The sequence below is a fragment of the Dysidea avara genome, chromosome 4, assembly GCF_963678975.1.
Source record: "Dysidea avara chromosome 4, odDysAvar1.4, whole genome shotgun sequence".
NCBI classification, from domain to species: Eukaryota; Metazoa; Porifera; class Demospongiae; order Dictyoceratida; family Dysideidae; genus Dysidea; species Dysidea avara.
The window spans coordinates 38283388-38302270 of record NC_089275.1 but is presented as its reverse complement, the minus strand read 5'-3'; the positions used below and the strand labels follow the sequence as shown (position 1 = coordinate 38302270).

At 36.3% G+C, this 18883-nt stretch overlaps 1 protein-coding gene across 1 annotated transcript; it reads right to left on the bottom strand.

Moving 5' to 3' along the window:
- Nucleotides 1–834: 834 nt before the first annotated feature.
- On the bottom strand, nucleotides 835–14080 carry LOC136253839 (FRAS1-related extracellular matrix protein 2-like). The gene is made up of 20 exons (XM_066046498.1): nucleotides 14056–14080; nucleotides 13750–13815; nucleotides 13462–13611; nucleotides 13202–13396; nucleotides 12768–12845; nucleotides 12548–12703; nucleotides 11092–11298; nucleotides 10960–11040; nucleotides 10756–10905; nucleotides 10468–10668; nucleotides 10078–10392; nucleotides 8711–8926; nucleotides 8299–8652; nucleotides 7517–7657; nucleotides 7149–7370; nucleotides 6731–7087; nucleotides 3157–3294; nucleotides 1441–1677; nucleotides 1247–1387; nucleotides 835–1138 (listed from the first exon to the last, which is right to left on the bottom strand). Exons 1-20 carry the CDS (start codon nucleotides 14078–14080, stop codon nucleotides 933–935), a joined length of 3636 nt encoding a protein of 1211 aa, XP_065902570.1. The 3' UTR covers nucleotides 835–932.
- Between the last annotated feature and the right edge of the window lie 4803 nt (nucleotides 14081–18883).

Here is an 18883-nt window from a genome sequence, read left to right as displayed (position 1 = left end):
TTTAATTATATGCATACTACTGAGAGTGAGATGGAAAGAGAAGGATCACAGAGTGAAGAAATCATAGAGTTATTCATGTGAACTTGTAAGTGTAGTTTCTCCCCTGGTAGACATACAGAATTGTATAAAGTAATCATTAGCTTTATGCCCCTTTAGAATTAGGCCTGTATCAAAAGCCATAATAGGCTCAACAGCATAATGCTAGCATACTAGGTGGATATTTCAAACTATGGAGCATAATTTCATGAAAATAGATTGATACTCCCCATGCAACAGACCAGTCAGTGGAAACTGCAAACTGCAACATAGCACTCAAATGCATTGTACATAGCTCCCTTGATCAATACTACATGTAGAACAGTAACTTTGTAATGAAATACTCAAATAGAGCATTCAATGATTAAAATATCAATGAATGCTCTATTAGAGTATTTCACCATTTCTTATATCTTAGAACTTTCGAGATAATTGTAAGAAATGTTGCTAACCTAGGAGCATAATGCAAGCATAATGGGAACACTGAAGAGAATACGCATTAGATGAAAATTTCGAGAAATTCCTGAAAACATTTTGGGCAAAGTTTTTAAAACATATTTCGCTCACACCAAATTTATAATGTCTCCTATTAAGTCTAGTAGTTTAGTATTGCATTTTCGGAGCAGTGGTATGCAAATGCTATATTTTCTGGTGTGTGCTTGGATTTGATATTGTTCACTGTCTAACAACCACTGTATTTTGCCTATATGTAGCTATGTAGCCTATGTAATTTTCTTTCATGCTACAGTAGCTAGCCAGCAGAAAAGAATGCACAACTCTATTATAATAATACATATTTATTCTTTTTAAGAAAAAAATGAGTAAAGTTAAAATGTAGCACAATTCCAAGCATGATAACACTTTTCAACAGTCCATCATGTTTTAATGAGTCATTGTTATGCAAATGGTGAAGGGATCTTGACCACAGCTTCACTTGGTGATCCAATAAACACACCATCATCCACCACCTCTAATGTGACATTAAATCTTCCAGGAATTCCACTACGTAGTGTCTCAGGAAACACTTGTATGGGCACTAGAGCAGTACTGCTACCAACAAAAAATTGCCCTTCATTGGCTCCCTCAGTGAAAAAGGCTTCACCTACACAAAATCAACACAAAAGTACAGCATAATAATACACTGTATTGGTACAACCATCTTAACTGGTATAATACAAAGAATGTAGCAGATATGATGTCATAAACTTACTTTGTTCTGATTGATCTGAGGCTGCAGCTATCACATTAACACGAAAATTAGTGTCAAATTCTCCAAAGACTGATACTCGTACAATAGCTTCAGTTTCATTAACTTCTATATCATAACAGCTAGCAGTGAAATTGACCAATACTAAAGAAACGAAAAAGCGTAATGACCAGAATTTATAAAAGCCGGTCACATACCTCCAGAATTTATTATTTCTCCATCAGCCATGTCATTATCACTTGGCTTTATCAACAACATTCCAGTAATATCACTGAACTTGCCAGGAACAGTCAAGGTAAAGCTTAGTATTTCAGGTTCCTCAACAATGCCATCTCTTGTGATAGTCATTGAGACACTTGCCTGTGAAGCACCAGGAGTGAATTCAGCAATGAGTGGGTCTGAGACAAAATCAACTCCACCACCATTGGCACCAGCTGAAAAATTAAGATGATATTCTAACAATCAGGTTTTTTGACAGAACATGACATGGATCAAATGAAGGGGGTAACTCACACATTTGAAAAATAAAATGGGTGTAGAGTGGGAATTAAATAGAAATTTCAGACATTCCTGAATTGCCATAGACTAATGCAAAGTTATGACTTGAACTTTTAAGTCCTGTTGTTAATTTTTCTGGAAATATTATTAACATAACTAACCCAGCAATTTTGTTTTTACAAAAGGCAAATCTCAAGATGTGGGCTACCCCTTTTCCACTGATCCCTTCAAATATAGATCCAGTCTATACAGATATTCACTTGTTACAATGTTCCTATATAAGGACTAACAAACACTATCAAAGTTGATCTTATCCCTACTAAGAGTATATGTGACTGAATCTGACAAAACAAGGCTTCCACACACATCCACTTTTTTTGGATTTGAAGTACCATAATTCAATGTAAGAGTATGCCATTAGTTTCAAATTATGACCTAGTATTTTACAATGCTATGGAAGAATTGTGTGAAAATTTTGGGTCAATAGAGTCAAGCTACAGTTTGTTAAAATCAGAAAGTTGGATGTGTGTGGAAGCCTTGCTTTGTCAAATTCAGTCACATATAGACAATACAGTGATTTGTATATAGGTGGCCCTATTACACCATGGTTTCACTGTGCCACTTCTAATATTACTGTTAAGTGTGTTAACTTATAAAGCAATTCATGCCAAGTCCAGTGTCTGAGTTTTCCATCGCAACTTCCAAAGTGCATGCGTAAATAAACTCCTGAACATCATGTCATGTATTGATAAAGCTAGTAACTACACTATCTCAATTGTTACAGATCATCTTCTGCTATCATATTCTCTTCGTGATAGACATGAGTAACTGCACACTGAACTCAAACAACTAACAAACTAGTAATTTTTACTTATCTATACTTTTTTCGTACCTACTGTTCTTATATTGCATGTATGTATACTCTTTTAGAGTCCTGCAATTATTACAATAGCAATTATTAGATGAAACAGTTTCCATGATACATAACTATTGCACAATACCTATAACTATTGCACAATACCTATAACTATTGCACAATACCTATAACTATTGCACAATACCTTAGTTCCCAGGACCCTGTGAGTGTGAAGGCTTTAACACTACTAAATGAACAAGTAAAGTCAATAAGCTATTAGATTAATCCACCATATTGCGGTTGTGACAATTGGAGAATTAACTTGAAAACCTCATTTCTGAAATGGTCAATACAAGTAACATATTGTTTTGTGTACATAACATTATATCCATGATTGTGGACTCTTGATTATAATATTAAATAACTAGAGGAAGATACTATTGTAACAGATACGTATCTAATTTTAATGGAGTTATATGAGTGTAAAATACTCTCCCCAGTGTAGTCAAACATGTTAGTTACTGAAGTACTTATATGATGTACTCCACTACTAACTTACTCTGGCCTCCTGTTTCCATGGGATTTACTTCAACTGAGTAAGGCCAAATAGAGAACCCATCTGCTTGTAATGTAACTATCATCATTCCATCTACTTCCTCCGCTGAATACACAGTTTGACTGAAATTCACATATATTACTATAGAATAAATAAAGATTTGTATTAAAGTATTGACATATACGTATATGCACATATAATACAGGGACATGTGTGTGTGTGTGTGTGTGTGTGTGTGTGTGTGTGTGTGTGTGTGTGTGTGTGTGTGTGTGTGTGTGTGTGTGTGTGCATGTGAATGCATGCAGTAAATACAGCTGGCCAGGCTTCTACATAGACATAGTCATCAAGGGCGGATTTAGGGGGGGTGCTTTGGTGGCTGAAGCACCCCCCTCCAAAATTTTACAATGAGCAAGCTAGGAAGCTGCTAGAAGCTGTAGTATAGGTGCAGTTGCATTTTGTACACATGTATGGACAATGAAAAGATGGAAAAGAGCAAGGGGAATAGCTAATCTTATCCAAGAATTACTAAGAGGGGCTCACAATTATTCTTTTGGAGTAAGTCTTACCTTAGAAGCTGCTAAAATCGAAATACTCTAATAGAACAGTCAACTACTCTATTAGAACAACCATCATTAAAACTATAATTTTCAAGAAGTTACCTGAGTGTAAGCTGCAATTAAACCTATTCTTCTAGACCTGTGCACTGCTACCCTCACCATTGTACCAATCATCCTGTGATATACCCATCACTTTAGGTAAAAGATTTATACCTTTAATGTACTAAATGAAAGTCTATTCTGAAAACAACTTATTCTGTCAAATAGTTTAAGTTTTTTAGGCTCTGCATGCTACAAACTTGATTCTTGGGTTGAAATGCTTCTCTTGCAAGTAAAACAGCAGTCACTGTCTTGTATAATAGTGAATTTCTTAGCATTTATAAGGTTCACAATTAAGGCTGCAACATCTGAGAGCTGTTTGGTTTTGTTTCCCTTACTTGATCAAATCCCATGCTACTCAACTTTAAGCTTAAAATGATACTGCAACATTTATGTTGTCATGATCATTGTGTGCTAAAAAAAGGGTTATCCAAAAACTAGTCGTATTTGTAGACTAGATGTAAAACAGTTATGGTGATGGATGGATCCATCATTTTAAAGGTTAGATTAAAATAGCAATCTGCACCACAGAACAGTGGCTATATATGAAGTAGATCCAATCCTGTGTTTTAAATATTCTCCTAGCTTGATCTTACATTCAATTAACTATACTCTCTTTATTCTCTTTGACAAGCCACTATTATACATTTTCTTAAAATCCAATAACAAGAAACAGTGTATAGTTTTGTTTTTTAATTAAATTTACTTCCAACTGAGCTCATTTATCTTGTACCCACATTTGGTTAAAAATAGCTTCTAGACTTTATCTTGTGATAGCCATTTTCCAAAAATTTCCAGAGGAGTATGCCACCAGAGCCCCCTAGCTGGAGAATTCTATATATGCTGAGCGCATATGCACCTCACACACTGGTGAGTCAGTCTACTTTCCCTCTCCATTCACACTTACCTTCTCTACTGTTTGGACAGCTAGTGTAGTTTGAGCCATGAGACTGTAAATTATGCTATACTTCAAAACACTAAATTTGATCATGTGCAGCTGATACCCATATGTTCCACTACTAGTTCTTTAAGATGTTAGATTGTAGTTTAGCTACTGGCTGTGCCCATTAGTTTTATATTGACAAACTGTAGGGGAATACTGGTATCACATAAACAAATTCACATCATTTTTCACTCAAAATTACTACTAAATTTAATTTCAGTAGGCCAAATTTGCAAAAGTTTCCTGTGGACGGCATGCCCCCAGACCCTGAACTTTCTTGCCACATATATTAATGCCCATGTTAGCACCCCCCCCCTTCTGAAATCCTAGATCCGCCCCTGGTCATGGTTATATAAATTAATGTATTATATCAATAAGGCTATACCCGACACATCATTACGTATTTATTGCAATAAAAGTGAAAACGAGATACTACAGTGCAATACATTATATCAAGAGTTCATAATATATATTATATATTATATATTATGAACTCTTGACTATATATATAGCTGAAACAAAGCAGGAGCATAGGGAGGGGAGGCATCTAAATAATACTCCCTTCAGGTTCCAGTGGTTTCAACAGGAATCTCACACTACATTTGGCAGCACAAAAGTGAGCATGCAGTACAACTCAACAAGTTTATAGTAACATTTACATCTATCTCCTGGTTATCTCTCAGGGAAGGATCTATCGAGACCTACAGATGGGGCATGAAGCCATGAACCCTCTCAAACTTTTATATAAAGGATTGAGATAATTTAATAGAGCAATTAAATATACTCTAATAGAGCAGTCAAGTACTTTTAGCAGACTTATCAATATGAGAAAGAACTTTATTGTTGGAAATGATGAATTTCAGCATAATTTTAATTAAAAGGACCAGCATTACATGTGTGAGCAATGCAAAATTGAGTATGAACTTTTTCAGTTGTGCATGGGAGCATCCTTGACACACTTAATTGTATATATAGTAAAGTTTTGTTTGTTCATTAAAAAATTCAGTGGGTTCAGGTCGCAGTGTGTGGGCCCACTAGGTACCTGTTGCTGTTTCCCTGAGATTGTACAAATATAACTGATCACCACTGATTATGTAGATATATAGATGCCAAACATTTAAGTGTTGTTCTTAATTTGTGACTGGATTTGCGAAAAGGTACCTTTTCCACACATTTGACATACCAGCAAACAAAGTGATGTAACACTTGACTCCTTATACTGATTAACTTTCTCTTAGTATCACAATGTAGCCAGATACTGTAGCTACATTCATTGATAGTTTCAAGCAATTGTATGCCATGATCAAAAAGGTATGAAGCTGTAAAGTTAAAAAATGTGTCAAATTCTGTGTGTGAAAAAGGTACCTTTTTGCAAATCCGGTCACATTTTAACTTTGCTATAAAAGCACTGATTGCACTATCTGTATATAATTCAACACCTACATGATACCAGTGTTACAAGTGGGAAATATTTTGTTGTAGGAAATGGTATTCAGAGAATGCATTGATGATATTTGTAAAACATGGAAGGTATTAATTTTATTCTTTTAAGAGACCTGCACACTGGTGCCTTTTTGGATGACACTTAGCCACAAACTTTGACAAACAAATCGCTTACTTTGTTGAGCTCCTAACAAAATTCAGCAATTGTCTAAATTACTAAAGAATACATTGCTAGGATTCTTCAGTGGATAAACACTCCTCAGGAATTATGTGATAATCACCTACTAGGCTCTTCCTTGGTGATGATTATATCACTCCTTGGGAATCAGGATTGTTCATACAGTAAAGAATCCTAGCAATGCATCATTGTCTGCATGCTTTATTGTATCACCTCAGAACCAAAAAAAAAATTAGAAATCTTCTTTTCAGCTAATCAGATTTTAGTACATCTGTAAACTAGTGTGGTATGCTATAAAAGTTAGTATCATCCCTAAAACACTCACAAATAAAGGAACTACATGACAAACATACTTACTATCAGTGTCTTCAATCTCAGCAACTGCTTCACTGGGATCACCTAAGCAAACTCCAAGGAGTGATGCAACAGTGGACAACGACAGAGATAAATCGAAGAACTCTGAGCCCTCTCTTAGACAATCTGGGTTGATAACTACATTTATGGTTTTTGAGGTCTCTCCAGGATTGAATGTCACTGATATGGCTTCATTGGAGTAGTCTACTTCTGCCCTAGCAGATCGTGGATCAGACTCTAATGGTGCTATTATGACAGTGTATGGTATTGATGCTGTCCCTGTGGCAACCACTGTCACTGGTATTATGCCATCTGCTTCATCTCCTGAATATTCAGTGGAATTAAACATCACTTTCACAGCTGCAGTGATGAAAGGAGACAACATAAAGTATAATAGTGGCTTCACTCTTACATCACTTACAGTTGTTATTTAAAATCTCTCCATTAGCCATGAGGACAGTTCCATCTAACAGACATGGAACAGTTTCATCTCCTTCATGATGAACTCCAATGATTTCTATTGTAAACCGTTCAGTTGGTTCTAGTATTCCATCATCAATGAGGTTTACAGTGACCACTTGAGATGTGCTTCCAGCAGGGAAAGTCACATTAACTAACACATCATCATAATCTACACCTCCTCCTAATGTTGAAACATGATGGTTTAAATGTTGGTTAATAAAAGAGATGAGTAAAAATTATTATTGGCATATATTATGGTAATTATGGTGAGGTCTCCTCATACATGTATGTATGCACGTGCATTTGTGCATGCATAAAAATGCTAACCTACTGCTGCGACACTTGTAGTCATCACTTCTACAAGTACAGTACGATCAACTGGTCCTGATAATACCAGTTCAAATTCCATGGGAGATTCGCCTTCAATAATGGACACTGTCTGTTCAGCAAACTGTACAGTAACAGGAGCTATAGAGGATAAATATGCCACTAATACAATTCTATGTTTCTTTTTAAAATCAATAATATACCGGTATCCTCAAACTATTCACAAAGCCATTCTTCCTTAAAATATCAGAACAAATTTACAAAAATGAAACAATGCAAAACATAAACATTACAAAGCAACATCATAATTAAATTAACAATACTTAAAGTTATGAATATAACATAAATACTGTTGGTCATGAAATGATTACAAAAATGTGTAAAATTTGTCCTGACAGGTTCCACCATACTGATGTGCTATGGAGGTAAGTGGAGCGGGACTCTGCCACATCTCATGGATAAAGGTCATGAAATCCAAAGCTGCTGCACAACCATTAAATGATAGCTAGTCCTAGTGGATTTGCCTTAGTCCCTATTATACAGCTACACACGTAGGTAAACTGGATAAGTGTGAGTAAAGTACATAATTTTCTCAAGAAAACAAAAATCTACAACAGAGCAGTAGAAAAAAACAACCGAAAATCTGTAACTTTGCAGTTGCTACAATGCATTGGAATATCTAAGCTACACTGATGATAATATAATTACTATGGTAATTAGAATGTATGTACATAATAATGTTACTCTGAACTGAATACACTGACACAACTTTTACCACTAACCACTGTCCTCAATCTCAGCAACTGCCAAACTGGGATTACCTAAGGAAATTCCATAAGTCGACGTAATAAATGGCAAAAGAAGAGCCAAGTTAAAGAACTCTGATCCTTCTCTTAGACAATCTGGGTTGATAACTACATTTACAGTTTTCTCAGTCTCTCCAGGATTGAATGTCACTTGTATAGTTTCATTGGAGAAATCTACTACTTCCATAGCAGACTGTGGATCAGACTCTGATGGTGTTATTATGACAGTGTATGGTATTGATGCTGTCCCTGTGGCTACCACTGTCACTGGTATTATACCATCTGCTTCTGCTCCTGAATATGTACTTGAATTGAACATCACCATGAACACTGCAGTAGGTAAATAGGTACACTAGAATGAAGTTTGATTACAGATCCATGCTCTTACTGAGTTCATCATCATCAGTGATATTACCAACTGCCATGGATGGATCCTCAATTAGGACATTATCAGGAGTTGAGTTACTTGCCTTCAGTAACCCAACAAAAGTCTCATCCTTCTCATGTACTTCATCATCAGTTACACTAACAACTACTGACACGCATGTTTCACCAGGAGCAAATGTGACAGTTTCACTGGCAATAGCAGTGTAGTCTTCCCCAACTGTAAGGAACAATATTATGTGTAATAGTCTAATCAGTACATTGTTTGCGTACAGTAAATTGCAGCATATAGGAATGTACATGATGTTAATGTTCTAGCAAGATTCTGGGAAACATTGGAATATTATAACAATGTGTTCAAGTAACTATACATACAGAACTACACCTTTATGTTGTATATACACAGATAACCAGTTAGGTGTACAGTCTATATAAACTTGCTACCACCACCCTATAATTTACATGTATTATTCATATGATATAATCCTTAAAGTGATCCCATCATTGGCCCAACAAGTGTAATAGTTTTAAGTTATGATTCAAATCATTTTATGTAATGAGCTACTGTATGCTTAACAGCTAAACAAAACCTTATAACTGCTATCTATACCACAACACTAAAGCTAGGGTGTAGCCTTGATATCATTAAATGCTGCACCCATTTTGACAGCTGTCAATTCAATTACTTATATATATATACCATCTCAGGCTTGCCTTTAGTTAGCCACTTGATCATTTTATTAACTCTTAACTGCAGTTACTATAGCCTTTTCAAATATATGTAAAACTGAATGTACCGTGTTGTTCATCAAGCATCACATATTTATGTAACTGCAGCAACCGTGTTAATTAAACTTGTCAGTTGCAAAATTCCTATACATACAGCACTTGACATTTAATAATTAATGCAACCTCACTGTTAACATCAGGATCATTTTGTGACCAGATTTGCAAAAAGGTATCTTTTCCACACATTTTACATGCCAGCAAACAAACTGATATAACACTTGACTCCTTATACTGATCAACTTGCTCTTAGTTTCAAAATGTAGCCAGATACTTTAGCTGCCTGCACTCATGGAAAATGTCTGGCAATTTTATGCAATGATCAAAAAGTTATGAAGCTTCAAAGATCAACAATTGGGTCAAATTTTGCATGTGAAAATGTACTTTTTGCACAATTGGAGTGTAGCTAGGCTGCATGCATTTGAAATGTACATTTGCATGAAATTTATTTGAGTTCAATTTAATAATACACTAGTCTTTTGCACTTTCCTCTTGGTCAACGCAATTAACTGAGACTTATAATTTCACAGAATTTGATTATAGTGATTGTCACTTATCATAAAGCTAATGTTCTTGACAGCATACCTTCAGCTAATAGTGGATCAGATTCTTGTGTACAGAACTCCACAGAAATTGGTTCATCAAAAGCTTGTGATAATTGTATGGTAAAAGTGATGCTGCCATTTCCCTCTGGTGCAGAATAAGATCTCTCCTTAAATGATACCATTATTATTGGTGGGGGGGAGGGAGAAGGACTGGGGCTGGGGGAAGGACTGGGAACAAAAGTAGTGGTCACTGGAGGTGATGGGGTAGGACGATCCTTGCACACACACATTGTGGTCCTTTCTTCCATTGTAGGAGGTAACTGAACTGGTAACCCCATACCATCATCAGGATCATCTGTAATTTACATAGGCAGCAACACATGTCTAGTGGATTTAATTCACATGTATGTGACATTGTACGTACACTCACCTATTATTTTCACATCAGCATAGGATGGTTTGCCAGCCCAGACATTAAGTTTCTGAGTAGTTTTTGGAATAGCCAGCAACAAGCGGAATTTTTCATTTCCTTCCCTGAACTCATCATCAATGATTACAATACACACACTGCTTTGTGATTGCCCTGGCTTAAATGTTGTTCTGTAAACTTCACTCTCAAAGTCTACATCAGCTAAAATTAATAGCATAAATTACCACTGTTTTACCCTTAAGTAAAATACTTAATTTAACATATAATGCACTTGTAATTCTCCTTTACCTCTAGCTGATGGTATGTAGTGACTTGTAGCATAGACTCCAACTACGAATTCTTCCCTCACTTCTCCCACTACCACCAGTGTCACTGATAACATAGTACATGATTCTTGTACTGTGTAGAATGATCTCTCAATATTAATCCTGATTGGGGCTAATGAAAGATTATAGTATACAACGTACTAATTATTTTTCATAAACAGCTTACAAGTTGTTGGCAGTTCTGTGGCTGGTGGTCTAGTGATAGGTGGTTTTGTGGTTGGAGCTCTTGTAGTAGGTGGCCTTTCATCTATTGCAACATTTTGTATATAAGCATTCAGCACCAAAGTAACTGCCTCACCATCTTTTATGAAAACAGTAGCACGTGAAGGATCTCCTAGTTTTACACCATTTGTTTTATGATGGTTTGGTATGGACAACTGTACTCCAAATGCTTCTGTTCCCTCCAACAGTTTATCATCAAATATTTGAACTTTGATATAAACCACATTCTGGTTTCCAGGTACATAAGCAAAGAATACACCAGTTTGTACATCAGCACTGCTTGCTGTGGAAGATAGAGCATATAATTTTGCATCACACAGCTATGTAGATAAGTATGCAAATAATTGTTTGAAAAAATATTATAGCATACAAGTATTTCAAAAAGATTGGAATTTATAACTAGAGTAGGGACCATAGCACATTGATAAAAAGTACTGAAACAAGCTGGAGTAGTGCACAATATTAAATCACAGTAAAACAATAAGAAGTGTTATATCCCTACTGTGCTCCAACATACCATAATTGAAATGTACATTAGGGATATAACACTTCTCGTTTTACTGTGGTTTAATATTGTGCACTTCTCCAGCTTGTTTCAGTACTTTTTATGGTCCCTACTCTAGTTATAAATTCCAAATTTTTTGAAATACTTGTTTGTTAACTTTTTTTGTAAATAATTTTATTATGATTGGTGATGCATACTGCATTTGAAATGGTGCCATGTACCCCAGCTATATCGTCTAAAAAGTGAAGTATCCATTACGCTTCGTTGTCAGCTATGTTCAACCCATTAGACAACAGTACAAATCAAGAGCTGTTCGAAAAGCACCCATGCATACCGAAAAAAAGCATTGGTACCGTACACGCCAGTTATATCAATTATCACCTCAGTTATCTGAAAAGTGAAGTATCCATTACGCTTCGTTGTTGGCTATGTTCAACCCATTACACAGTAGTACGAATCAATAACTGTTATAAAAACACCTCTGCAATTGAAGTAGCCACTATGAAAATACGGATGATTTTCGTTACAAAGGGAAGCCATCACATGCTACCACCAAATCGACACTTTTCGCTGTCAGCAAAGATGAATGGGACACAAAGGAGGCCACTGGTACGTAAGTCCATGAAGAATTCATTGTACATACTGCGGTATGCCAAAAGGCACCTCTTGGGCTAAAGTGACATTGAACAGTGAAAAAATCAAGCCCCTTGCCTTAGCTGTTATCGAGTTATGCTTGTCTGAAGGCATCAGTCAGGCAGTCAGTAGAAAATTCCATATAATAAATTTTTTCAAAATTCTGTAGCAACTTGCTGAAAGTGTTTCGGGTCGATCTGATTGCTTGTTTGGGCTTAGTTTTACTTAACCGATACTGCCTCATCATTGTCTGGGAAAATTGAGGCTGTTTTTTTGGGTAATGTTATTTCATGGGCCACACCTACTCCTTTGTGGTCCCTACTATACACTACTATCGTAGTGTATGATGTACAATATGGCACACCAAATGCTGTACATTTATATACATACAAACCTGGGTAAGGTTGAAACTCGGTGTTAGATACAAATACTTTGTATTTGAATGAAATTGGAAGATATCTTTGGCCAATGATTATCACTTTTAATGAAACATAGCCAGCTGTTTCATCAACCATGTATTCTTCTTGACTGAACTGTACCACAGTATCACCTGTATGGATGTATGTATACGTATATGTATAAATACAGCTCAATGGGAAACAACAAGATCTCACCTTGTGGTGTTTTACTTGGATGAATTGGTTTAATAGTGGTTGGTGGTGGAGGTGGTTTAGTAGTCTGTGGTTCATCATCTGTGAATGATTATGATAACTGATAATAGTGTTATAGTGTTATAGTGCTAAACTGTATTGATAATTTGATACCACCAGAGAACTTGTAACAGGAAACAACTCTTCAGTTGATGTATGGTTTATAGGAACTAAATATTTTATTTGTGTTTTGTTGGCAACTTGACTGAAATCAAAGCCACATTTCTCCATCAAAGTAATATTAGTATGGTTAGTGATGTACATTAACATTTAACAATAAAAGGGTTGAAGCAGTACTCTATTATATAATACACTGATATACAGCTAGTATAATAGCTACTCTACATATGATCACTTGTTTACAATAAAAAGGACACAAATGTATTGCTAGCACTGACCATCTTCTATGATGACTTCTGCAAGGATAGGGTCCCAAATGTTTACTCCTTTATCTTTCTTAAACAAACTGACTGCAAAAGATTCAGTCTCTTCTTCATTTTTGTCATTGAAGATAGGAATTTTAATAGTAGCCTCATTGGAATATGAGGGACAGTTAAAATAATAATAACCTCTCTTAAAATCACTGCTGTCCGCTGCAAGTAGAAAAAGTGTAATAAATCTATGCGGATAACAGTGTCAGTTACATTATGCATCTAACCTGCTGGTAAGTCAAATGTGGTGGATACAAATGCTCTAGCTCCAACTTGTATTGAAGACCTCCTGTATCCACTAACAAGTAACTTGATCACAGCAAATCCATCAGATTCCTTCACCCTGTACACTTTCTGACTAAGACGGACACTTATTCCTATACAAGCACAATAAGGATTCTAAACTCAACCACAAACAATAGACGTTAATGATGTACACTTGTAGAAAACATTGCAGTAGACGAAACACAGAATCAATAGAAAGTAACATTTGATCATATCTATTGTGAGATTACCTTTAGTACGGCTTGTTGGTGGTTGGGTTGTTGGAGGACTTGGTGGAAGAGTAGTAGCTACATCATCTATATGCACATATGTACAAAATTCATTGTGTATTCAGTGAAACCTAGCCGCTACAGATTTTTGTAACTGACACCTTGGGACTAACAAAATTTTACTGGTTATATGAGATTGTCCTCTTTCAGAGGTAAAATTATGACTACAGGGACTACTGAAATAACTGTCCTTTGTAAATTATACAGTGTCTTTTTTACGAATAGTCCTTTAAGAGAAGTTCTATATACTGTGATAAATACACTCACCATTTTTAATATAACAAATTGCCATAGATCGTCTACCAAGTTTAACTCCACTGTTGTATGATTCTCTTGGTATTAATATTTCCACTTTGAATGCCTCAGTGCTTTCGACAACAGTATCATCCTTTACACGAATGTAGACAATTGCTTTTGTCTGTCTGGATGAAAATGATACAACCTGAGTACCTTCATTAAAATCTGATGATGAGGCTATTAACAGAACATGTATATAGTGGTCAAATATAACTAGCTACCTGCATCATTTTACCATACCATACGGTGTTAGTCGAGTGTTCACACTAGACTTGATCTTCACTGAAAATGATTTATAAAAATTGTATCTGGAAGCCAAAATAGCAACAGCCACTCTTCCATCTGATTCGCTTCCTCTGTATCCACTGTGACTGAAGTAGACAGTCACATATGGCCCTAGCAGAATGAAAAAGCACAATTTATAACATAAATGCCAGGATGACTGGCTATGCAATGATCTTGAAGAATATGAAAACAGTCCATATAGTCTCGACTCTGATACTGCACAGGCCCTAGCCAGCACACTGGGACTGATTAGTGGTATAGTGTGGGGAGTGACACATTGACTGCGAGGGATACGGTCTGAGTCAATCAGAATTACTTCAATTGCCCATCCCCAACCACTACCCCTCCTGCATGTGGCCCTAGCTAGAGGCATGGCATTTCATCCATTTCCCATCTGCTACATTAGTATACACTCAGTGCATTACTACTTACTATAACTAGTTCTTGATCCAAAGGTAGCATCTCCTTGACAAATGTATAAAAATAACATAGCAAAAAGCAAGGTAAAGCAGCACACAATCTTAGCCATGTTCACAGTTCTTAACTTTCTAATTCACATAACTAGTTAGTATCTTGTATTTATACAAGAAGCATCTGATCACAACATTTGTATGGATACATTGCTCCACACCTAGCTATAAGGTCTTGGCTGTTCCAAGACATAATAAAGTTTACACTTCACTGGTAATGGATTGGTGGTTACCTCTAATTTATATATAGAGTTATCAGTTATCAAGTTATCAACACCTATGTCAAGTTGCTACATACAGAAGCCAAATCACAAATTGTTCTACAATGTGCTAGAGTGTATATACATGCTGTAGGAGAAAACAATTTGATCTTTTTGTATTCCTGGAATCCCTACTCCTTAGTACTAAGCCTACTTATGCCTTACATGGACACTCAAGTGAGCTCAACTCAGGTTGAGTAACTCACTTTCAACCCAGCAGTTTCTATAATCATCAGATAATAATACTCATTGAGTGATAATTGTCTTCTAAGTACTTTACATGTATGTATTCACCAAAAACTGCAACTCACTCTTACTTTGCAAACCCAACAAGTTGAACCCTACTACTTTGTAACTTGCTTTTAATATTTTATGAATTTGAGGATCAACCTGGTTAGACGCTCATGATGATATGAACGTGTTAACCTGGTGGTTTAAAGTGGCCATTTGAAAAGGGTATTAGTGAGCCCCACAATTGAAACTGTGATTCACTTCTTACTTGTTTGTCTGGCCATTTGCTTGGACCATATGTCATCTCCTTGTAGGGATCCCTACATTGTAAGCCATTAGAGTAATGTAAACAAACATTACAACCATAAGTGCTAATCATACAGTCACAAATGGCTTCAGCATAGGTTACCATGTCAACCTTTTGACACCTGCATGTACTGTATAAGAGTCTAACAGACTCATTGTAATTCATTCAATGGATTTGACACTACCATAGACCACTCTATGCTACTATGGCTCAATAAAGTCCCTGGGAGCCTGCTGGTTAATCCAATAAAACAAAGCTAAAAGGATGTGAAGCTGTACATACCACATGAGCTACTGATAACTGTTGGTTATACTTTAAGACAAGTGGGCTAGTGCTTAGACTATCCCAGTTTGTTTAGGATATGTTCACGATAAATAATAACGATAAGGTGCCATTTACATTCTAAACTTACAACTTCATAATTTTTTTAAAGTTGTTGCAAATAATCATCGGACATTTTCCATGACAGTATCTGGCTGCAGTTTGGTGCAAAGAGCAACTTAGTTATGGAGTCAAATAATAATATTTTGCTTGCTGATATGTTAAATGTGTGGAAAAGATACCTTTTGACAAACCCACTAACAAATCTGGCAGCATCAACAGATTACACCAGAACCTAACTTCAGCAGTATCAGGCTGCACCGAGCTGATCATGAATAGTTATTATTGCAATTTGACAGTCTTTTAGTACTGATGATAATAATTATGAGCAGCTAATTAGCTGATTACAATTCCTGTGTATCTCTAGCAACCAATTAGTGGAAATCGCCATGTATGATGTCATTATTATTATTATTTGTTGTATTGTGCAGGCCTCAAGAAGAGTGCATGTGGTGCACAAAAGGAACAATAGTACAATTACAATCATACATAATTACTAATTAATTAATTAAATAGTGTCTAGACCAGCTAGGTTGGGATTGAATTGTTCAATCTCTGTAGAGTTGATCACATGTTGGGGTAAGGAATTCCAAATTTAATAGCGGACGGGAAAAAAGAACATTTGTAAGAGTCAATCCTTGTTGTTGGTATCATGAATCTTTTATTGTGTCCTCTAGTGTGGTAGATGTCAGGGTTAGGAATAAGAAGATTGTCAGCATTCAGTTATATCAACTTGACAGTTTATGATTGATCTTATATAACATTATAGCCTTTTGTTCATCTCTACATCTGGTTAACGTGGGCCAGCTCAGGTTGGATAACATTTCAGTCACACTTGCATACCGGGAATAATTGTTAGTTACAAATCTCGCTGCACGCCTTTGAACATTTTCGATGGTATCAATATCTCTCTGCATGTGGCCAGACAGTGCTTGCGTATTCTAATATAGGTTTAACAAGAACCTTCTGACCAGGATAAATTCATATCAATAGTCACCCCTAAATATTTGGCATGAGTTAGCTACTTCCTTTATAGTTTGGTTTTGCAGAGTGTATTGAGTTAATATTGGATGTGTTTTTGTTGGTAATTCTGAGAAACTCACATTTTTGTAGATTAACTGACATTTTCCAATCTAGTGCCCACTGTTCTAAAGTATCGAGGTCTTGATGTCCTCTATTTAAATAGAATATTTTGTGAATGTTTGCACAAACAGTACTAACAGCATTACAGACACATTTGCTCTACATGCAGTGGATGGAACTTCTCAGCTATAAAGGACACTTTTGGAACAATTATTTACTATAATATAAAGGCTTCCTTCTTTTAAAGGTAAAAATGTGTTGACTAGATCTGAGCTGGGGCCAAATTTCTTTGCTCTCTTAGCTAATTAGTATTGTATCCTTAATTCAGCCCTTGTCAAAGGAAGTTCCTACACTCACACATGCCGGAAAATTCATTTCAGTCAGCTGAAAAACATTTCAAACAAGCCAACAAGAAGAATGAAATTTCCACAGGTCAAAATTTGCATATAGTCAGGTTTGCCTTAAATGTGAATGACTATTGTATGGGAGTATGGTGCAAGCATATGACTACACACTACACCTGATCACATTTCTTCACAACTGAAATTTTCTGCGAATTGTAACTTATACAACGTGTTAAGCAGTAAATAAATCACTTATTCAATTGGACTGTGACACATGGCAGGTGATGTGGAACAACGTTGAAACCGGGTCACTACTGCTGACCCGGATGACCCACTGACCCGGATGTGACCCGGATTGATTAAAGCCGAGACGTGTTTCGGCTAGTCTCGAGCGAGCGAACGAGTCTACATTTTGAGCGTTCGATTCGTGTTGAGTAAATATTGCAACTTCAGCCTAGCTGTAGGTTGAAGACCAAAAAAAAAAAAAAAAAAAAGTCTTCACCTACTGACAATAGCTACCCTTCACCAGATACCCTCAATTTCGTGCTACATACTGCACTTACTAACAAATGAGCGTGGCTGAGCGTATGTTGGTAATGCGATAAGTGGGCGTGGCTCACGAAAGAGCTACGCGATAGCGTTTATAAGTTTCCAAGTCGTCAAACCAACGATTTTGTTTCTCACGTGATCCAATCCGGGTCAGACCCGGATGACCCGGAGAAAATGTGACCCGGATGACCCGACCCGGATGACCCGACCCGGTTTCAACGCTGATGTGGAATGAGCCAAGAAAGTTTTAACGAGTTAAATTTGATGTGCTCACATGCCCAGTTGTTGCACACTTCATAAATCAAATTCAGGGTTCTAGTTGCTAGTATTCTGGCAGAGGCATGATAACTGAAATCAGGTATACAGAATGATGTCATCTGTCATCGATGTCAGTCATCAAACTACCAATTGTTAACCACATATTAAATACACAGCATCTATGTAGTATGACTTTCCTGTACAGTGTTCTAACATTGTTATACCTGATGTGTCCATGATGTTCACAGGACACAATATCAAAATGGTATGATGTATATTAGTTATTCAGTAAGTATCACTAAATAGTAGATATCAACTGAGTGATAGGATTGTATATATTATGGAGTATATAGACAAATTTAAAATTAGTGGAGAAGTCGTACTAGCTGCTCTTAAGTTGTACCAGTTAAATTTAGAGGAAATCCTGGATCACAGGCTGTGTAGTCCTCAGATACTTCCCTAGCCTACATGGACCAAGGTTTGGTCTGACATTTTTCTGCATCCGGCAGTTCAACAAGCTTTCAGTGACCTTCTTGCAGGTCCTTAGTGAGATAGTGAACAATGATCCAGGCTCTAATAAACATGAGAAGTCACACTCTCTAAGTGTTTATTGAATGCAAGGGATATCCT